The sequence below is a fragment of the Xenia sp. Carnegie-2017 genome, unplaced genomic scaffold (genome assembly GCF_021976095.1).
Source record: "Xenia sp. Carnegie-2017 unplaced genomic scaffold, XeniaSp_v1 HiC_scaffold_13, whole genome shotgun sequence".
Taxonomy (NCBI): Eukaryota; Metazoa; Cnidaria; class Anthozoa; order Malacalcyonacea; family Xeniidae; genus Xenia; species Xenia sp. Carnegie-2017.
This window is the reverse complement of record NW_025813436.1, coordinates 8,937,430-8,958,462: the sequence shown is the minus strand read 5'-3', so window position 1 is coordinate 8,958,462 and position 21,033 is coordinate 8,937,430. Positions and strand designations below refer to the sequence as shown.

General features: G+C 31.5%; 5 protein-coding genes across 11 annotated transcripts; all 5 read right to left on the bottom strand.

The window, feature by feature from the left end:
• Window positions 1-23: 23 nt before the first annotated feature.
• LOC124453722 (vitamin K-dependent gamma-carboxylase-like) lies at window positions 24-10,790 on the bottom strand. 7 transcript variants are annotated; one of them, XM_047004614.1, is made up of 17 exons: window positions 10,584-10,790; window positions 10,428-10,482; window positions 10,142-10,295; window positions 9,946-10,054; window positions 9,774-9,871; window positions 9,584-9,663; window positions 9,228-9,336; window positions 9,045-9,142; window positions 8,884-8,917; window positions 8,775-8,815; window positions 8,581-8,681; window positions 8,384-8,511; window positions 8,132-8,287; window positions 7,911-8,060; window positions 7,759-7,835; window positions 7,594-7,686; window positions 6,913-7,358 (listed from the first exon to the last, which is right to left on the bottom strand). In XM_047004614.1, exons 2-15 carry the CDS (start codon window positions 10,445-10,447, stop codon window positions 7,797-7,799), a joined length of 1,317 nt encoding a protein of 438 aa, XP_046860570.1. In that variant the 5' UTR covers window positions 10,448-10,482; window positions 10,584-10,790; the 3' UTR covers window positions 6,913-7,358; window positions 7,594-7,686; window positions 7,759-7,796. The 7 variants fall into 7 exon arrangements, with proteins under 7 accessions (XP_046860556.1, XP_046860540.1, XP_046860549.1 ...); XM_047004607.1 differs by having other exon boundaries at window positions 10,432-10,482; XM_047004600.1 differs by lacking the exons at window positions 7,911-8,060; window positions 8,132-8,287; window positions 8,384-8,511; ... (9 more) ...; window positions 10,428-10,482; window positions 10,584-10,790 and adding exons at window positions 24-1,309; window positions 1,443-1,683; window positions 1,884-1,898; ... (7 more) ...; window positions 5,347-5,523; window positions 5,632-5,793 and having other exon boundaries at window positions 6,363-7,358; window positions 7,759-7,777.
• A 353-nt stretch (window positions 10,791-11,143) lies between these two features.
• LOC124459534 (putative mediator of RNA polymerase II transcription subunit 12) lies at window positions 11,144-12,724 on the bottom strand. The gene is made up of 5 exons (XM_047008987.1): window positions 12,555-12,724; window positions 12,121-12,384; window positions 11,971-12,037; window positions 11,795-11,856; window positions 11,144-11,483 (listed from the first exon to the last, which is right to left on the bottom strand). Exons 1-5 carry the CDS (start codon window positions 12,613-12,615, stop codon window positions 11,305-11,307), a joined length of 633 nt encoding a protein of 210 aa, XP_046864943.1. The 5' UTR covers window positions 12,616-12,724; the 3' UTR covers window positions 11,144-11,304.
• A 1,718-nt stretch (window positions 12,725-14,442) lies between these two features.
• Window positions 14,443-16,124, bottom strand: LOC124459535. Its single transcript, XM_047008988.1, has 5 exons — window positions 16,049-16,124; window positions 15,615-15,878; window positions 15,465-15,531; window positions 15,076-15,137; window positions 14,443-14,764 (listed from the first exon to the last, which is right to left on the bottom strand). Exons 1-5 carry the CDS (start codon window positions 16,107-16,109, stop codon window positions 14,586-14,588), a joined length of 633 nt encoding a protein of 210 aa, XP_046864944.1. The 5' UTR covers window positions 16,110-16,124; the 3' UTR covers window positions 14,443-14,585.
• Window positions 16,125-17,994: 1,870 nt separating this feature from the next.
• LOC124459536 lies at window positions 17,995-19,325 on the bottom strand. Its single transcript, XM_047008989.1, has 5 exons — window positions 19,230-19,325; window positions 18,874-19,059; window positions 18,725-18,791; window positions 18,551-18,612; window positions 17,995-18,327 (listed from the first exon to the last, which is right to left on the bottom strand). Exons 1-5 carry the CDS (start codon window positions 19,288-19,290, stop codon window positions 18,149-18,151), a joined length of 555 nt encoding a protein of 184 aa, XP_046864945.1. The 5' UTR covers window positions 19,291-19,325; the 3' UTR covers window positions 17,995-18,148.
• Window positions 19,326-19,879: 554 nt separating this feature from the next.
• Window positions 19,880-20,980, bottom strand: LOC124454198. Its single transcript, XM_047005007.1, has 3 exons — window positions 20,450-20,980; window positions 20,224-20,364; window positions 19,880-20,108 (listed from the first exon to the last, which is right to left on the bottom strand). The coding sequence occupies exons 1-3, from the start codon at window positions 20,973-20,975 to the stop codon at window positions 19,969-19,971; spliced, it is 807 nt and encodes a 268-aa protein (XP_046860963.1). The 5' UTR covers window positions 20,976-20,980; the 3' UTR covers window positions 19,880-19,968.
• Window positions 20,981-21,033: the final 53 nt, after the last annotated feature.

Below are 21,033 nucleotides of genomic sequence, written 5' to 3'. Positions count from 1 at the left end.
AAGCAACTTTAGCCGGCAACTAATTAAAAATTTTTTATGTATTTAAGAAAAAAATAGTTCACAAAATTATTGTGCCATGAACGTCAATTCAACACCATCAACTGCTGCATTAATATCCTTTCAACCGATGAATATTTTAACAAAACTAAATCATCAAAGTAATGCTTATAACGAGACTCACTTGGTCCCTTTTTTCAAACATGCAACCTTTTATATGATTGCACAAATTTAAAGAAATATAAATATAACCAAGGATTTTGTTCGATACACGTTCCGTTTGTTTATCTTGGATTCATGTGTTCGTATTGATAACTTAAATCATCAGTATCCCTGCGATGTTGTTGTGGCAAAGATGACATTTGACGGAATGATCTTAATCTTGGAGGTAGAGCGGGAGGTGTATCCTCTTCCTTGTAAGGATTGCGGTCGAACACATTAACATTAGAACTATCTTTAACATTAGATGAACGTGAAGTATAGAAATATTTTACTTGTCCAGTAAATGGTAACGATGCTGAACGTGATATGACTTGGGAGGATTTCTTGTCGTCGTCTTGCTTTCTACAAAAAACTTTGCATCAACTATTGGCAGTTTAAAATCTTTTTCTTCCTTCCTTGGGCTTAATGATGATGCATTCAAATGTGAACCATTTTCAATTGCGAGAGTTTGTGATCCAGTTTTATCGAGCGGATTCAGAAAGGATGTTTTATTGTGTTTTTCTTGGCGCTGTGACTTACAACGATGAAAGTTGTCATAACTACGTGCTCTTGGAGGTTTCAAAGGGATCTGACGAGATGAAGACAATTGTCTATTTTTCAACGACAAATCTTTACAAAACCTTTCGGTTATATTTGTTGGTTGTTCTGTTGAGAATGATTCTTCATCCATGTCAGGGAATTTCTTTATTTCATGTTGGTGTTCAGTTGCGCTATTTGTAGCTACATCGTATGACGTATTCGACGGAACATTTGAAGGTGAATTTGCCGACCTGATTTGCAATAAGTTGAGATTACCGTAGTCATTCTTTTCTCGTGGATCTTTGTATTCTCCCCCCTGAATTTGGTGGGAATTTTTACTTGATAATACATCAACTTTTGCTTGTTTAGAAAGTCACTTTGCTGTGAAACTTCTGTGCTAGATTCCTGATAGCAAACAGGGTTATCATTCTTCTTCAACATTTTACCATGGCTTGTCCCTGCTTCACCAAACTCATCCTGGTTATCAATTGAGTCGCATTTGCTTTTTGTCAATTCAATGATGAATGGGGATCTTGCTTGAAAATTTGACAAATTGTCAGAATCTCTAGGCCTAACATGGACAGTAAAATAAAAAATGAACTGATTTCTTTACATATTTAAATATACTTTTAATAAAATAAGTGTGCACTTTGAGTTAGTTTTGTTCAATTTGATGTTTTTGTCTTATGATGTTGTTAACTTACGTAATATCCAGGCTTTCTAAGGAATCCAAGTTTGTTGTAACAGGACCAATTTCTTCATAAATACGACCCATCTCTTCTTGAGATGTTCTTGTCACATTAGTCGCTTGTGGCTGCCGTCTCAACCAATATTTGCACAAACATTTCATAAAGAAAATGATTAAAATACCCTGAATGATTCCTGCAACTTGTGACCCCACAACGATATACCAATCTCGGAGATAATCAACACACCGACAGTTTGCTAAGAATTTCATGTCTCAATTAACACTCACCAAGTCTTAATTAATCACAAATCATGTTTTAATTAATCACACATAAACAAAAAATTGCAAGTAATAGTGTAACTAATTTCTAAGCATTGAAAAGAGAAGAGACACCATACGTTTTCTACGCCTCTATACAATCAAATTTTCAATCTAACTTGTTATTGCGTATAATTACCTTCGACTTTAATTCCTATGACCAAAGACAAAATAAACGATCTCAAATTCAGTAGATTCATTTTTGTCAAGTATGAGGAATCGACAGACCCAAAACAATTGATTATAACGTATATGTTTAAACAATTTACCTATGTCACCGTTAGCTCGCAACACAATGTAAACACATGTAACAGTGTTTACTATGAATTATGGGATGTATCTTCTCAGCTGTCAATCAATAAAATATGACATTTTGTTAGGTAATATTTTGTCGTTTTAACAAGGTAAAACACATCACTCTAATTATTTCATATCATCGAATTAGACAATTTCACCGCGGAAAAGACAAAGATTTCACCAAACAAGAACACTGTTCATATTCTTTGCTATGGTTTTTGTTAAATGTATCATGTTCATACAATTTGTTGTTGAAATCAATGCTCAAAAACCTTTAAACATTTGCAAACAAACAAACTTCATTAATTCCAACTTCAAGTTAAAACTTTAAGATGGAAAATTTTGACGAATAAATGTTGGGAACAAAAGATGATCCCAGATGTTTAAAAGCTCTTTTAATTGAATAAATGTAAAATTTATTTGATACGTTTTTACGAACAAGATCATGCGAAAGGGATATTGCCCATTATATACTCCATTATGAATCTCTCCATGTTGTTTTTATACTTCTAAATTTTTCCTCCTACCTACACACTAACTCTACAAATAATTTAAATTTCCAGATTATTTAAGTAAGATCGTTATCGTCTAAGTAATCTTGTATTGACGTCGTACCAAAAACAATGTTTGAAATGGCTACGAATGAATGATAAAAACTCATACCAAATATGTGCATTTTTTCCATTATAAAATCTTCGATAGTTGTGAGTAGTGTTTCATTCTCTTTTATGGCGCCTAGAAATTGACAGAAAATCGAAAATTACATTTGATATTATTATTTTAAATATTTTAAATCTCTCACTTATTTCTTTTTCTTCTATCTCTTGTAACGTGATATTTTCAGCCAATGTTTTATTTGTGTAAATATACATCCAACAAGATGGCTCTTTAGATATTGTATGAACAATATGAGTTTGATTGCTGTTCAAAGAAAGAATCTCATTTTTCTCTAAAGTAACGTTGTGTCCTTCTTGCTCTACAATAACCAAGCCGTCCAAAACGGTGATCGTTGCGTTTATATCTTTCTTTACAAAATTTACCAAATTTAAACCAGGGAAATCCGCAACAAAAACGACATCAGTAAAATTACTGGATTTAACGGTTTCCTTTTCAATTTCATCCAGTTTCGTTCGCCAAGGTGAGAGTTCAACCATCAATGGTAGAATCCATTCGGACATTTTGAATGGTGACCATTCTGCTTTCACCATATCCACCCTGGGGTCTAAAAGACGCTGTTGAAATCGACCGTTCATCGAACGCCAAACATCAAAGTAAATCGCAGGCTCAGTAATGTTCAATTCTTCGTGTTGAGAAAGTTTCTTTGCAAGACAATTTGCATACTGCTTTACCATATCTGGTTGTGACGACCATCTTCCCCTTTTATTTGAGCGTCCATGAATCCATATCTAACGACCAAGAAAATAATATAAGATGTAACAGTTACCACTTTCAAGCCCAAGGAAACAAATATTGAATATTGAAAGCAATATATTCCTTTTCTCACCCCAGGTATAAGATAATGCGAAGCATTTGTTGCTTTGTCAACAAGTTCAATGCGAATGTGTTGCGTGCTCCAAGAGTGTACCATCATGTCCCATGAGTACCCGTAAAGACCGTTAGTCCACGAGTTAAATCCCTAGTCAATAGAAGATGAAGTTTCAAAATGAGATAACTGATGATGAAATCATTTATGTTGAGTTTGACAAAGATTTACAATCACTCCTGATGCATGGAAAAAAAGATTTTGAAGAAACATGACTGTTGAAGAACAAAGAAGAGTTTCTATTTAAAAAGCGTGTTAACGTCATGATTGACATACTAACCTGGGTTATAAAATGTGACCAAGGAAGAAATAATTGAATGATGACATAAATGCTAGCTACACCAATAAGAAAGTATTTCCTGAGAGATACATAAATATCCTTACAATCTTGTTTCCTTCTAGGATTCTTCTCGTTGGTGAATTTTGTATTCACTTTAGGGTCATCACGTTGCGGTAAGAACAAAGAGAGACAAGTAGGCATCGCACGTGACAAGCGTCTTGGCCAATCAGATCGTAAGAAAAACGGCATGGTCGCAAGCATTGTCCATGGAAACATACCAATATGAAACATTTGAGAATTCATAAGATGAAACATACAGCCAAAAAACAAAGCTACAGGTCGAGTTTTGTCAAACAGTAGTAGAAAACCTTCAAAAAGATCAAACAACAATCCAATTATATGAACCATGTAAAGTTCGATGAACTCGTCAGAAACAAAAAGGCGAAAAGGATCAAACACCCATTGCTTTGCCAACCCAGACATTGAGTATCCAGACATCCAATCCATATCAATCTTCTTTAATCCAGCAAAAAAATACACCAGAAAAATCTAAATGATCATCAAAATATCAAAGGTTGGAAACAATGCATTCTTATTTTTGAAAATGCTAACGAATTCACCTGAAATTTAATTAGCCAGTAGTTCCATCTTGGTACATATGTGTTACGAATGGAGTCGTTGAAGTAACCGTCAATTGACCTAATGACCGATGGAAGTTATAAATGAACAATAGAGAATGAGAACAGTCTTTACACTGTCTAAAATATAAACTAAGATAACGTGTGTCAGTGTAGGTAGTGATGAATGAACAACAGAGAATGAGAACAGTCTTTACACTATCTAAAATATAAACTAAGATAACGTGTGTCAGTGTAGGTAGTGATGAATGAACAACAGAGAATGAGAACAGTCTTTACACTATCTAAAATATAAACTAAGATAACGTGTGTCAGTGTAGGTAGTGATGAATGAACAACAGAGAATGAGAACAGTCTTTACACTGTCTAAAATATAAACTAAGATAACGTGTGTCAGTGTAGATAGTGATGAATGAACAACAGAGAATGAGAACTGTCTTTACACTACCTAAAACAATAAGTGTGTTCAAGAAGTGATAATATGGCATAGTAAAACAAGATTTAATTGACAGCTTACCAGTATCTATTGCCATCTGTAAGTAATAACATTATAGAAATGAGACCATAAAGGTATGAATGGTTGTTCCACACAGTTTTATCCAAGAAAAATATATACCAATAAGTTGTAATGAATAATACGCAACTTGAACGATAACAAAAACCTAAAACAATACGACAAATACGTCATTAGTGGACTTTAGGATTTACAAAGAAGTCTATTGAAACACACACACACACACAGAGGCAATAATTTACAACATATTGAATCTGATATGTACAAGAACTAAATCTTTGGTGAAGATTGTTAAAATATTTGAAACACGCAGAGTGTATATTTACGAACCTAACGCGATGCCCAAAGCCCCCAAGAACATCACAAGATAAACCACATACATCCATTCAACAGGAAGAGGTTTCAAGCAATCAAATAACGGGAAGAAACAGAGTGTGCGATCACCCCAATGCCGATAAATTGAGGACATACCCCGTTCTTGTGGAATGTCTATCATCATTAAAATACCTATAGAAATTGAAAAAGATCCTGAGGGTTATTGTTAAGGACGGGGTATTTAATGTCAAAACTAAGATATATACACTGGGTTTCTCCCAAATGAAACAATGTAGTTACCAAAAAACACCCTGAATATCCCCAAGTTGGCTGGATCTTCTGGTTCATTAAGATACATAATGATCCCAATGCGATCATGTTTATTCTTTTGCTTGGTGCGTTCCGGTCGCGTGTCAAGATTTTTGACTTTTTCATTCTTCCCTTGGGTAGGAAATCGAACATCTGCGAACAGAAGTTAAAGTAAAATTTAAAATAGCACTCTTCATCCACAGATGAACAGCTGCATCTTATTGTTTGCAACATTCTTTTCCAGAAGAGTTCATTGCCCAGAAACTTGAATAAAGAACAAAAAAAGGGATGATTTCAATCACTGGGAGGGCCGTAATCAAAACGGCAATTTCAAAAGAATTTAGTCGAGCGGAGTTGAATATATGATATATGAATACTCCCAACCTTTCCTTCCCTCCCCCCCCTTCAACTAGAGTTCTACTTTCAGCCGTGATGGGGGTGATGCTCAGTTTTTCTCATAATTTTATATTTGCTGACATTTGCGCAGTTTGAAACATCATCTCACTTCAGAATGAAATGGAAAACAAGATTAAATAAAGTTTCCACAACTAGTTAATGCTTAAACTTGCGTGAAAGCAACCAAGATATTATTGATTACATTTAACTACGGTTTGTCTCTAAGGAGAAGATCCATGACTGTACATTTTCAAGGAATTTTTGTCTAGATTAATACATCACGATAAAAATTCAAGTAAATGGGATGAATTTTCAGACATATATACCTGAACGGTTCATTTCTAGAAGAGTCTTCTGTCCACAGCTTCAAATCAAATTGCCGTATAAATATAACCAGCTTTAAGAAGACAAAGCCACAAAAGACGAGATAGAGTCACACATTACATGATCCAATATATCAACATATGTTAAACATATTGCAAGAACAATGATATGTTGCTTTGCTAAGCAAGCTTCACTAAACATTTACTCAATATCTCTTGCTTGCTTAACTTCAAAATCACCACTATCTTCAATACACGTGTGTATTGGAGGAATATCGCGGTTTTTCACAGAATAATAACGAAAACCTATCTACATAAACGACATCAAATTGAAGAAATCGTAAAAATTACTGTCTTTAACGTTCATATTCTCACAGTAGCCTTTTACAAACAAACATGTAAAATATTGTAGAGCACATTTAAAATGTTAATCAAGTAGAATATGCGAACGAGTTAAACCTACTAGAATAACAAAATACACAATTTGAATTGCTAATGCAAGTACTTTACGACATTAACAGGAAAATTCGTATCGATATCAAAACTCTGAAACTGAGAACAAAACGTTTAGATTTTTTGATAATTTTCATTAAGAGATAGTGAATAAACTAAAACACTTAAAACATCGCGTATAGACAAAGCTAATTAATATTAATACATATATATATATAGTTAAAAAAGAATATAATGTGGGAGATGATTACACTATTTCCCCAACCAAAAGCTAGTTTGTAATATATCGAGTTGTTCTACAAAAGTTGACACAGGAAAAGTAACATAATTGAAAAATATGACGTATGTGTTTGTCTGGTGAATAAAAACACACAAACAAGTGATTTCATTCCATTTAAGTAAGACAACCACCTCAACAGAAGAGTTAAAAAAGAAACGTTTGTCAAGTAAAGTGAAAAACTAATCTTTTCAACAGTACCACAACTGTCTTCATCAAATATCCTGCAATTTCAATGAATCTTCGAGTTTTGTTAAACGATCACATTCCTTCGAGGTAAAGAGAAAAACTTGAGAAATAAATAAGATGAAGAAATAAAGAAATAACGACATATCAAAAAAACATTTCAATTCAAATAGAAAGTTTACTGAATGTTACATTCTATGCTCATCAATTCATCGCATGATTCGAAATAAATGATTGAAAAATTAAAGTTAGATTTAAAACGACGAGAATGATCGAATAATTCAATATTTTAAAACGCACTAATCCATTTGAAATTACCTTTTCATCTTTATTCAAACGATGCTTGTCCTCGCGCAGTAAATCTCTAAGTTTTATCAGTCTTTGTGTTTTTTCGTCGCGCAAGGCACGCACCTAAAAACAAATCTTGTTAAAAAATTTTTTCAACTTATTTGAGTAACAATCTTAAACTATATGATAAATAACCTTGCTTAACTTTGCCTCTTCACGACAAAGATTCTGTTTTAGATTTTCCTCTTTGTTTTACAATCCTTTTCAAATTCCTGGAATATGTAATCAACCAAGAAAGAGTTCACCGGATCAATTCAAAATATTTTATAATTTTCTCATAAAAAAACCTTTAATCTTTTTGCGTTATCTCTTTGAAGGCAAGTGAGACTTTCTTGAAGACGTTGACATTCCTGTTCATGTTTCTTATAATGTGCCTCAGCTGATCTTACTTCACCGTAAAGGGTTTGATGTTTTTCTTCTTGTTTCGATACACTATTCTATATTAAAAAATTACAGTCAACGACTTAAAAGAGTAACTTTCAATTTTGACATTTTACAAAACACAAACCTGTAAATGTCGCACAGCATCATTATATAAAAGCCTTTTAGCCTCAGTTTTAACGTTAAAACCATGGTCATTAGCGCAAGACATACGCATTAGATTTCGTGATTTTCGTGCATTGGAAATTTCCTCCAAGAACATTGTTCTTTTGGCATGAGCCATCTGATGAAGATACAATATTAAACAAAATAAGGAATTAAAGAAGATAAAGATGAAAAGCTTTTTGAAACTACATTAATCCTATTTAATCATTGCTACCTTCAGTTTCATTTCAATATTTTTCTCTTGTTCTTGACGCTCTAGGTATTCTCCATCGATCTGCGTATTCCTTTGGTAAAAAGAATTATTCTCCAGGGATCGGCTGATGTCCGTCATCTTTCGTCCCTCTATGAAGACAAGAATAAGCATTAACAAGACCCTGTACATTTTATGTTTACAATAACTTAGCTGTGTACCCTCTCTTATGCTCATAGTGAAATGATCATTTGTCTTATTTTGATCTTGACTCAGCCTTCGCTTCTTTTCTACCAACTTTCTCTCCTCTAAGCGACCCAAACTATGTCATGAAAGCAATTTATAAGGATGAACAAAATAAAAATTAATGAGCAATTTTTCTACTTAAATTTACTTAAGGTTGACTACAACTTACTTTAACTTATTTTCCAACGATTTGTGTCGTGTTAACGATTCCTTAATGAAAATATTGCATCGCACTCCGTAACATTGTTTTAGGTGAACTGATGCTAAATCTTAATTACCTGAGTTTCAACAACAGCTAAATCATTTTGATGTCTGTAATGAAGAAAAAAATAAAAACATATCATCAGACATGGCAAATGCAAATCATTCATTGTATACCTATATCAAAAAGGAAGATGGCTTTCTTGAAACTTGTACTGCAAGTTATAGAATGCACTACCTTTCAAAATCTTTTGTCATTGTTTTCGCTTTATGCTCTTGCATTGCTGTGGCAAGAGCTAATTCTGCCAGTCTTTTTGTAAGAGTGTATTCTTCCAACTATATGAAAAATATCAGTTTTGCAGATTTTAAGGCATTCAGGAAACATATATCAAATCAGCTAAGAAAAATAATTTTCAATCACCTCTTTCAATCTAATTTTCTGTTCATATTCTTTGGTCAAGTTCATAACCTCATTGCGTTTCAAATCTAAATCTTTGGAAGTCTTTTCATACTGGTACTGCAAATCATTTCTTGGAAAAAGAAAAAATTTTTACACAAAGAAATATTTTTTACACAATACAAATGAAAACAATGACAACAATATGTAGGCAACAACAAAACAACAAACAAACAACATTTGTATACCGGCCAGTATCAATCCCCACCAGGGGGGTTCACCGGTCCATGAGCAACAATATGTAGGCAAGATTCAAGAATAAAGAAATACTCAATATCACATGACATAAGCAATATTAACTTAATTATATCAAACATTACTTCATTAATAAATCTTTTCTTGCCAGTTGTTTGTGATCCATTGCTTCAGACTGACCTTTCTTACTATTACTCTTCAATTTCTAGCAATGGCAAAAAATTAATATTTGAAAATAATATAATCTTAAACTCTTTAATATTCAGGCAACTACAATAGCAAACAATAAAAAAATAATTTATTAAGACATTATACCAAAAGTTCCTCAACAAGATGCTGGTATTTTGTTTGTTCGATCTCCTGAATATGTTGTTGAAATTTCATCTCTTCTACTTTTTTCTTTCTAAAAACATCTAAAACAATGACACAGAAATGTTTGATGCTTAAAAAAATGAGCTTTGCAAGAATTCAAGCAAGCAAACTTTACCATCATTATTATCAAGCATTACTTGGCGCAAGAATCTCTGTTTCTTCACAATATCTCCTTCAATGCGCTTTAATTTTCTTTCTTGTTGTTTGTGTTGAAGCATATTATCCTAAACCAAATTTTAAACTTTTTATTAAAATTTTTTGTGAAATTTACCAAAGCACATATTCTTACTTGGTCTTGCTTTATACATTACCTGAATTATTTTCATTTGTTTGTTGAACTCTTTCTCATTGGATATTGCCATGTCCATGATAACATGAACACCATTTCCTTTTGCCAATGGTGGAATTTTAAACCTCTTGGAGCTGCTTACACCTCCAAAACTGGTTTCCATTTTTGAAATTTTTCTAAAAATGTAAAAAAAATGCATGATACCATGTATATGTACATGTACATACATACATGTACACAAAACGTATAACAATGAATTTATCCGACACTATCCATTCTGTGCTCAATTCAAACTATCGCTCAAGTACTTACTCTTGTGTGTTTTCATTGAGGTTTTTTATCCCTTGAGGCTTTTGATCAACGCTAATTATAAATGAACTCGATATAGATAAACATTTAATAAAACATACCAGAAGCTATGAAATCTGGCAAGTTCACTAAGTCATGCAACGTGTGTTACATACCCCATCAAAAACCCGACATAATCTTCAGCGTCATATTCGCAAACTTTCGATGTTGGACTGTAAAATTCATACCGCTTATGTAATATTGGCTGTTTTACAAACGGTAAAACCATTTGTAATAATATTCTATACGCGTTATTATAGATTAAAAATGTCACAAATATCAACAAACCATACAGGTTGTTATAGAAACATATAATAAATTTTACCCTCGATTGGAATACTCAAATTACCAAACTGTCCCCCGTAATTAGGAAATGACCAATTGTCATTTTTATCAAGTTGAAAAAAGGCTCAGTCGTTCAGGATTCAATTTTGACTTTTTACATGATCATCTGTACCAATTGTGTTTTGGGTTTTTTTTTCATTTTCATAATTAAATTTGTTTTGAGTCCAAAATTTCAGGTATAATTGCCTTGTAGTTCAGACTTCAGATAAAGTATCTTAAAGTTCTTTTTTATCAAGTTAATTGCTTAAAAAATAACTGAATCCACTGAATAAGAAAGACAATAACGGAAATTGCTGAAGTTGAAAGGAATCAGCATAAAACATATTTCGAGTTTGTGTTTTAACACTTTATTTAATTAAATGTTTTCAAAATTTGCACAAAATACATTCAGTATAAATCATTTCTAAAAACTACTCATTAACAAAATGTCAGATATTTGTATCTAACTTGCATTACTGAAAAAGATAAGATGAAATGGGAAGGATCAGCTTCTTAAATTTTGTGACGTGGACAAGCAATTTTCTTTGGTTTAACAGTGTCGTGTTTACAACATTTAGAATAACGAGTATTATAGTAAAAGTAACCACAGCATTGGTAGGATCTTCTCTTGTTGTAAACTTTGCCACAACAACATATCTGTTTATCTGGATTGAAGATTTCGTTACCACAATCTAAGACATGAACAAGAAAATAGAGATTCGCCAATTTAAAAATAAAAATTTAGACAATTAAAGGGAATATGGAGTGAGGATAAAATGAACAAGTTTTTAAAAAAACTGATCAATCACAAAAAATTTTGATGTTGAGAGAACATTTTTTGAAACATTTTTTTTAATTTTTAATGTTTTGTCCAGTTTCTTAAAGTATATGTTTACTTCAAATAAATGAGTCAAAGCTTTCGATTTGCAAACTACATTGCACATCGTCTTCACAACAAAATTTTGAAACATAACTACGTGCTTAAAAGTAAAGATATACTTACAATAGTAAGGACAGTAAGCAAAATTATATTTACAGTCCCAAATTCCTTTTGGTCGACATGTACTGAGAAATTTAAAGAAAAAAAGATGAAATAAAGATTATAAAGAAAACATTTAAGATAGTCCCAACAATTTCACAGTAAATAACGATGTATGACATTGATATAGCTATACATACCATTTCATACATTTACAACGAATCTGAACTCCAGGTTTGTACCAAGCTTTAATTCCCCAATGACAAACTGTAATAAAAGAAAGAAAGTATTATAAAACTCAGCTGGTTTTTATGATGTAAAATGTTGTTAAAATACTTCAATTATCTTACATCCTTTTTTCTTATGTAAAGCTTCTGCATCACGTTGAGCAAGATCTGTAATGTCACTTTGAATGCTCTTCTCATCAGCGACATCACTTTCAGCTGGTTTTATATCAGTTTGACTGACTTCGTCATTTTCATTTAATTCCTCATTTTCTTCTTTGACATTGTCATCAAGCTCATCATTTTCATCTGCAACATTGTCATCTAACTGATCATTTTCATCTGCAACATTGTCATCTAACTGATAATGCACTTTATCATTAGAGTCATCTAGAAAAGTATTTAGATACATTACAAGTGTTGATATAATCCAAAATTGAAGAAAATGTATAGTTGAACAAATCGAAAGCTTTGATAATTTGTAAAACCAAAATACCATTTGCTATCATGTCGATGATAAAACAACAAAATTATTCAGAATTAAAGAAATATATACTTACATGCTGTGACCAAATTTAAAGCAAAAAGGAGGCAAAAAACTGCGACGATTTTAAAATTCATCTTTTCAGCGTCGAACTCACAATTCCTGTCTTCCACTCTTGCTATACTGTCTTTTCCAATGCAGATTTGGTATAAATTTTGGAAGCTTAACTCACATTTTTATACCATTTCTTCACATAAAATGGGCCAATATCGTTCTTTGAAACTCGTAAAACATCTTTGAAACAAATTCTTGCTCAAGAGGATATGAAGTAAGAAACAGTTTTTTCAATTTTTAAATATAGTTAAATCTTAATCTGAAACCATGCAACTCGAACATTGTGAAACAAAAATGTTAGTTTTAAAGCAGCTTTCATTCAGATTAAAGAATACAAAAACTTTATCTTTTGTTCTCTTAGAAATAATTTTCCTATTTCTTTGATGACATGTAACGAAACCCACGCGTCTTTCAACAAATACATATAGCAGACATTGAAGAAAAATCTTAGCAACTAAACAACATTGCCTTGACGAGTTGAAAGATTTACTTAAATATTTATTAAAGACCTTCAGAACAGATACGAGAAATGAATCATGTTTCATTGGGAGAAAACAGTAGTTATGGTTGTAGAGGAAATAAAACAATTTGTTTACTTAAAGCGACTCTTTACATTTGTAAATTACTCAAGCAGAAAAAAAAGAGTTATATGCGACCACACATTTAAAATTATTTTAATAATCTTGTTGACACATCTTACGATGGATATTTTGACGATAAAATATGAAAGATGATTTTATCAAAGTCCAGAGGACATTGGTGGCTACAGTTGTTTACTTTTGATCAAGTATTCTGACTTATATTAAAACCTGATTAGGCAAGCTAAATCATATATAAATGTAGTATGCTTATAACAATTGTAGCAATTTTTCCAATTGATCTAAAGTGTGAGTCAGACCACTGACAGTAGACAAGAAAAAAAACGGGATTGTTAAAATGTCAGACCACTGGAAGTCGACTAGAAGAAGGAATGGTCAAAAATTAACAGCAACAGGAAAACAAACCAAAATTACGAATCTTTTAAGATTTAGTTGAGTAATTATTTTGTTTCATGTCTTATTCTAGAAAAAAATATTCATAAAATAACTCGTCAACTGATACATTTCACAATGCATTTTTTCATTTAATAGAATCATTATGTTGTTCTGTGGAGCATTGATTTTAAATAGAAATTACAGAATTGTGTGCAAAAATTGTTTCTTGATAAGTGGAATTTCTATAAGGGCAAATGGCCACAGAAATTCACATCGTAACATTCAAAGCATTATTTCGTGTGTCTTTATAGAATGAGTTCGTACATAAATGAGAATTTAATTCTTTGGTGATATAAGTGTTTCGCAAAAAAGTTCTTTTGTCTCATCTTCTCACTTGATTGACAACCATAACTTCTGCCTACGCTTTGATAAAGAATTCCATAAAACAATTTCGCTATATTTAATGACTGACGATCGCGACAAGGATATTAAGGGAGAATTCACTAGTTTCTACAGCTGCATAAGACTTGTGTTTTTGCAATGTTCCCAGAAAAAAAATGACTAAGGGCAATATATAGTATTCTTTGCCTCTAAACACAACATGATTCCTAATCAAAATATTTCTTGTAAAAAGTTGAGTAAAATGTTTGAAAGCTAAACATATATAAAAAACAGGAAACCATTTGAAATCTTGCATCGTTGCATGCAAGCTTTTTGGCCATTAATGCTCGTGAAATGTACAAAAATGTAAACTCAACATTTCTCAGTTTTCAAGGTTTAACTTTTCGTTCATCCTTCAGGTCAAAATATCTTTTCATTCAGTGAAAAAAGAAAATTACAAAAATAAATGACGAAGAAGCAGAAAAACCATTAAAATTTGCATTAAAACAATTTATTTAAATAGTACAATACATTCAGTATAAATCATTTCTAAAAACTACTCATTAACAAAATGTCAGATATTTGTATCTAACTTGCATTACTGAAAAAGATAAGATGAAATGGGAAGGATCAGCTTCTTAAATTTTGTGACGTGGACAAGCAATTTTCTTTGGTTTAACAGTGTCGTGTTTACAACATTTAGAATAACGAGTATTATAGTAAAAGTAACCACAGCATTGGTAGGATCTTCTCTTGTTGTAAACTTTGCCACAACAACATATCTGTTTATCTGGATTGAAGATTTCGTTACCACAATCTAAGACATGAACAAGAAAATAGAGATTCGCCAATTTAAAAATAAAAATTTAGACAATTAAAGGGAATATGGAGTGAGGATAAAATGAACAAGTTTTTAAAAATACTGATCAATCACAAAAAATTTTGATGTTGAGAGAACATTTTTTGAAACATTTTTTTTAATTTTTAATGTTTTGTCCAGTTTCTTAAAGTATATGTTTACTTCAAATAAATGAGTCAAAGCTTTCGATTTGCAAACTACATTGCACATCGTCTTCACAACAAAATTTTGAAACATAACTACGTGCTTAAAAGTAAAGATATACTTACAATAGTAAGGACAGTAAGCAAAATGATATTTACAGTCCCAAATTCCTTTTGGTCGACATGTGCTGAGAAATTCAATAAAAAAAAAGATTAAATAAAGATTAAAGTAAACGGTTTGAGCCCGGGAGTATCGTTACATGTTTGTAAATGTAGATCGTCCAGGTTGGTATAGTCCTGAGAAGGACTATTTTTGTTGTTGTCGACTGACGTTTCGACAACCTTAGCGGTAGTCATCTTCAGAGTCAAGTGACAGAGTCAAATTGTTGAGACTATCTTAAATGTTTTCTTTACAATCTTTATTTACATGTTTGTAGATATAGATCGTCCAGGTTAGTATAGTTATAATTTCACAGTAAATAAACGATGAATGACATTAATATAGCTATACATACCATTTCATACATTTACAACGGATATTAAATCCAGGTTTGTACCAAGCTTTAATTCCCCAATGACAAACTGTAATAAAAGAAAGAAAGTATTATAAAACTCAGCTGGTTTTTATGATGTAAAATGTTGTTAAAATATTTCAATTATCTTACATCCTTTTTTCTTATGTAAAGCTTCTGCATCACGTTGAGCAAGATCTGTAATGTCACTTTGAATGCTCTTCTCATCAGCGACATCACTTTCAGCTGGTTTTATATCAGTTTGACTGACTTCGTCATTTTCATTTAATTTATCATTTTCTTCTTTGACATTGTCATCAAGCTCATCATTTTCATCTGCAACATTGTCATCTAACTGATCATTTTCATCTGCAACATTGTCATCTAACTGATAATGCACTTTATCATTATAGTCATCTAGAAAAGTATTTAGATACATTATAAGTGTTGATATAATCCAAAATTGAAGAAAATATATAATTGAACAAATCGAAAGCTTTGATAATTTGTAAAACCAAAATACCATTTGATATCATTTCATTGATAAAACAATAAAATTATTCAGAATTAAAGAAATATATACTTACATGCTGTGACCAAGTTTAAAGCAAAAAGGAGGCAAAAAACTGCGACGATTTTAAAATTCATCTTTTCCAAGCGTTGAACTCACAATTCCTGTGTTTCGCTCTTGCTATACTGTCTCTTTTCAATGCCGAGTTGGTTTAAATTTTGGAAGCTTAACTCACATTTTTATACCATTTCTTCACATAAAATGGACCAATATCGTTCTTTGAAACTCATAAAACATCTTTGAAACTCATAAAAAACGTCTTTGAAACTCATAAAACGACTTTATAGCAAAAATGCTAGTTTAAAATCAGCTTTTATTTAAATTATAAGATGAAAACTTTATCTTTTGTTCTCTTAGAAATAATTTTCTATTTCTTTGATGACATGGAAAGAAAACCACGCGTCTTTCAACAAATAAGTCTAGAATCCCTTTACACATCGAACATTGAAGAAAAATCTTAGCAACTAAACAACATTGTTTTGACGAGTTAAAAGCTTAATTGATTTAAGACGTTCAGTATAGATAGAAAAAATGAATCATGTTTCATTGGTAAATAACAGTAGCCATGGTTGTAGAGAAAATAAAACAATTTAGTTATTCAAAGAGACACTTAATTCACACATGCCAAACATGTGCTATAACTAAAAAAGAGTCTTGCAAAAAGTGAGTCCACATATTTGAAATCTTGAGTTTAACAATTTTATGTGGTAAATATTTTAAGTAAGTTCACGTATTATCGAATATATTTGATTCAAAGAGAACATGGGTATAGTCGTTTATTTCTGATGTGGCATTTATAGGTAACGAAAAGCAATTAACTTTATATTTGGCAAGAATGTTAATCATAGATTTGTATATCTAGTCTACACACATAGCAATTATTAATATCACCAATTTGTCTACATTGTATGTGAGTCCGATGGTGTCAGGCCACGGGTTGCAGACTATAGAAGAAGGAAATGTCAACATTAAGAGCAAGAAGAAAACAAACCAAAATTACGACTCTTTTAGATTTAGTTGTTCGTTACTCGTTTTATTCAAGGCAAAAATTTCATAAAATAATTCGTTCACATCTTCATTTCACAACATGCATTTTCTCATTTCATTGAATCAATAATTTTATCTCGTTAAAGTTGGAGTAATGTTTTGAACAGAATTAATGTATGCAAAAATTGTTTCTTGATAAGTGCAATGTCTACTAGGGCAAGTGGCTAGACAGACTGAATATAGCAATAGTCTAAGTCCTGTTTCATGTGTCTTTATTTAAAGAGTTCATTAAGGATTTAATTGTTTGGTGATATATGTGTTTGGCAATAAAGTTCTTTTGTCTTTCTTACAAGAATGACAAGTTGACAACCAGAACTTTTGCCTACGCATTGATAAAGAGTTTGAAAAACAATGTTGATATATATTCAATTACGAATACGTTAAGGGAGTGTTTAAAATCCACCATTTGCTACAGCTGAGATTGATGTCTTTACAATATTCTTCAAGACCAAAATAATGACTGAGAGCATGCAACATAGCCTTTAGCTTCTCCAAACAATATCAGGCGTTTATAGTTACAAATTACAGAAGAAAATAACTTGAAAAATAACTTTTCTTTGTGTTTCCATAAAAAATATGCAGTTGCCTGTCTAAAACGATCGAATCAAGAATGTATGCTTTTTGGTCATGTCTGTTTGGCATGTATTTTACTGGCTGAGAAATGTATAAAATATGAACAACAATTTCTTCAGTTTTGTTTTTTGTTCATCATAAGTCAAGTCAATAACGAAAATGGTTTATAATAACCCAAATAACCCAAGGGTTCTAAAACAGTTTTGTTTAGAGCTCTCGGGTTATTTTTTTGCCAATTCAATCTGGCAATTGAAATTTTCAAAGCAATATTTCGATTGTTCATAACGACAAAATTCGATCTTTTTACGAAAATGACAAACAAACAGAAAAACAAACAAAATATCCGTCAAAACACTTTATTTAAAAGTTTTCAAAATTTGCACAAAATACATTCAGTATAAATCATTTCTAAAAACTACTCATTAACAAAATGTCAGATATTTGTATCTAACTGCATTACTGAAAAAGATAAGATGAAATTGGAAGGACCAGCTTCTTAAATTTTGTGACGTGGACAAGCAATTTTCTTTGGTTTAACAGTGTCGTGTTTACAACATTTAGAATAACGAGTATTGTAGTAAAAGTAACCACAGCATTGGTAGGATCTTCTCTTGTTGTAAACTTTGCCACAACAACATATCTGTTTATCTGGATTGAAGATTTCGTTACCACAATCTAAGGAGAGGAGAGAGAAAATAGAGACATAAATCACTAAGAGGCATTTTTTTAAAACATTTTTTTTAAACTCTTTTGAAAATTCTTATTCTTTTTTTGAAGTCTATGTTTATTTCTATAAATAAATGAATCAAAGCTTTCGATTTGCAAACTACATTGCACATCGTCTTCACAACAAAATTTTGAAACATAACTACGTGCTTAAAAGTAAAGATATACTTACAATAGTAAGGACAGTAAGCAAAATTATATTTACAGTCCCAAATTCCTTTTGGTCGACATGTACTGAGAAATTTAAAGAAAAAAGATGAAATAAAGATTACAAAGAAAACATTAAAGATAGTCCAACAATTTCACAGTAAATAACGATGTATGACATTGATATAGCTATACATACCATTTCATACATTTACAACGAATCTGAACTCCAGGTTTGTACCAAGCTTTAATTCCCCAATGACAAACTGTAATAAAAGAAAGAAAGTATTATAAACTCAGCTGGTTTTTATGATGTAAAATGTCATTAAAATACTTCAATTATCTTACATCCTTTTTTCTTATGTAAAGCTTCTGCATCACGTTGAGCAAGATCTGTAATGTCACTTTGAATGCTCTTCTCATCAGCGACATCACTTTCAGCTGGTTTTATATCAGTTTGACTGACTTCGTCATTTTCATTTAATTCATCATTTTCTTCTTTGACATTGTCATCTAACTGACCATTATAGTCATCTAGAAAAGTATTTAGATACATTACAAGTGTTGATATAATCCAAAATTGAAGAAAATATATAGTTGAACAAATCGAAAGCTTTGATAATTTGTAAAACCAAAATACCATTTGCTATCATTTCATTGATAAAACAATAAAATTATTCAGAATTAAAGAAATATATACTTACATGCTGTGACCAAGTTTAAAGCAAAAAGGAGGCAAAAAACTGCGACGATTTTAAAATTCATCTTTTCAGCGTCGAACTCAAAATTCCTGTCTTCCACTCTTGCTATACTGTCTCTTTTCAATGCCGATATGGTATAAATTTTGGAAGCTTAACTCACATTTTTATACCATTTCTTCACATAAAATGGGCCAATATCGTTCTTTGAAACTCATAAAACATCTTTGAAACAAATTCCTGCTCAAGAGCATATGAAGTAAGCAACATTTTTTTCAATTTTTAAATATAGTTAAATCTTAATCTGAAACCATGCAACTCGAACATTGTGAAACAAAAATTCCCCCTTCAGATTAAAAGATAAAACAATATCTTTAGCACTCTTAGAAATAATTTTTCTATTTCTTTGATGACATGGTAAGAAACCCACGCTTCTTTTATCAAATAAGAAAGATCTTTAGAATCCCAGAACACGCCTGACAAGGAAGTAAAGTTATGGCTACTAAACAACATTGCTTTGACAAATTGAAAGATTTTAAAATTTTTCATCATTTACCTGTATGAACAGATGAAAGTCGTAGCTATGGTTATTGACAAAGTTGAGTGAAATAATTTTTGAATAAAATTAACGTAGAACAGAACAACAAAATAAGAAATGAACGTTTAAAGATTTTATTGATAAACTCAATACGTAAGTTTCCATATTAAAAATAATAATTATTTCATTGCACGGAGGATGATAATACTAAACAAAACAAACTTCTGCAAAATTGTTTTGTAAAAGAGCAACTCCAAGAGGCACAGGTAGCCAAAAATGATATAATCTTAGTGTCATTCCATGGGTCTTTATTGCATTGAAAGAATTCAGAGATGACAATGCTCCACCTAAAAATAACATAAAGTAAAACTAACCTTAAATATATTTTAATAATAAACTAAAAAAGAACTATACTTATATCTTTTGAAATGTTTGAAGGAGAAAACGATTTTGTAAAATAACCTTGTTTCTGCGAGCATGTTTTGCATTGGGGATAAAAGTTTTGTGATTGATATGAATTCACTAGCTTGTTTGGTGGTATGTGGTCAGCAATAAAATCCTTTTGTCTTTTTTTCCCACAGGAATGACATCCATAACGTCTACCTACACTTTGATGAAGAAAACAAAATACTATTGTTACATATTGTTAAATGATTTACGACACCATTGACGACGACAACGAACTAACCAAGTAAATATAGCTTTTTCTTGACAGAAGGTCTGGCATAGTTTCTTCCTGCAGCTGGTATAGATCTCTTTGCAAAAGCTCCAGGCCAAAAAAGATGACTCGGTATAACGTACCGTCCTTTACCACCAAAAACTTTAAATATTGCCAGGCTTGCAAAACCCCACAGGAAAATATCTTTTTGGTGCGTGTTAAACTCGAAATATGATTCTTGTCGAGACATTTCATCTCTACAGAAATAACTATTAGAAGCTTTAAATGTGACAATAAAAGCGCCTGATGCAGTGACGCCAGAAATAAACACTGAAACAACACCACAAATTGACACAAATGAATTTGGCAGTTTGCTCGTTATTCTTAAAGGTTTGAAAAGCAACTTTTGCAAGGATCCAAGAGATAGAGGAAAGCTTATTACTCCCACTGTTGTTGCGAGAAGAATTTCATTGAAACTATGATAAAATCCTTCGTTTTGGGATATAATTTTGTCCATACTATTGAATTGTTTGTGAAGGTTTATTGTTATTTTCATTACTTCATGTAACTCAAGTGTAAGCATTCTAATGTAAATTAAGAATGTTTTTAATCCT

Excerpts from the sequence above, each read along its gene's own strand:
- LOC124459535 (XM_047008988.1), bottom strand. The coding sequence starts at position 16,109 with ATGAATTTTAAAATCGTCGCAGTTTTTTGCCTCCTTTTTGCTTTAAAC. Across the intron at positions 15,879-16,048 it reads TTTAAACTTGGTCACAGCAT|ATGACTATAATGATAAAGTG; the intron begins GTAAGTATATAT and ends ATACTTTTCTAG. Across the intron at positions 15,138-15,464 it reads CGTTGTAAATGTATGAAATG|CACATGTCGACCAAAAGGAA; the intron begins GTATGTATAGCT and ends TGAATTTCTCAG.
- LOC124454198 (XM_047005007.1), bottom strand. The coding sequence starts at position 20,975 with ATGAAAATAACAATAAACCTTCACAAACAATTCAATAGTATGGACAAA. Across the intron at positions 20,365-20,449 it reads GAAAAAGCTATATTTACTTG|GTAGACGTTATGGATGTCAT; the intron begins GTTAGTTCGTTG and ends ATCAAAGTGTAG. Across the intron at positions 20,109-20,223 it reads AACATGCTCGCAGAAACAAG|GTGGAGCATTGTCATCTCTG; the intron begins GTTATTTTACAA and ends TGTTATTTTTAG.
- LOC124453722 (XM_047004570.1), bottom strand. Across the intron at positions 5,524-5,631 it reads GATATTCAGGGTGTTTTTTG|GTATTTTAATGATGATAGAC; the intron begins GTAACTACATTG and ends CAATTTCTATAG. Across the intron at positions 5,165-5,346 it reads GGCTTTGGGCATCGCGTTAG|GTTTTTGTTATCGTTCAAGT; the intron begins GTTCGTAAATAT and ends GTATTGTTTTAG.
- LOC124459536 (XM_047008989.1), bottom strand. The coding sequence starts at position 19,290 with ATGAATTTTAAAATCGTCGCAGTTTTTTGCCTCCTTTTTGCTTTAAAC. Across the intron at positions 19,060-19,229 it reads TTTAAACTTGGTCACAGCAT|ATGACTATAATGGTCAGTTA; the intron begins GTAAGTATATAT and ends ATACTTTTCTAG. Across the intron at positions 18,792-18,873 it reads TTTACATAAGAAAAAAGGAT|TTTGTCATTGGGGAATTAAA; the intron begins GTAAGATAATTG and ends CTTTTATTACAG.
- LOC124459534 (XM_047008987.1), bottom strand. The coding sequence starts at position 12,615 with ATGAATTTTAAAATCGTCGCAGTTTTTTGCCTCCTTTTTGCTTTAAAT. Across the intron at positions 12,385-12,554 it reads TTTAAATTTGGTCACAGCAT|ATGACTCTAATGATAAAGTG; the intron begins GTAAGTATATAT and ends ATACTTTTCTAG. Across the intron at positions 11,484-11,794 it reads TGCTTACTGTCCTTACTATT|ATTGTGGTAACGAAATCTTC; the intron begins GTAAGTATATCT and ends TTCATGTCTTAG.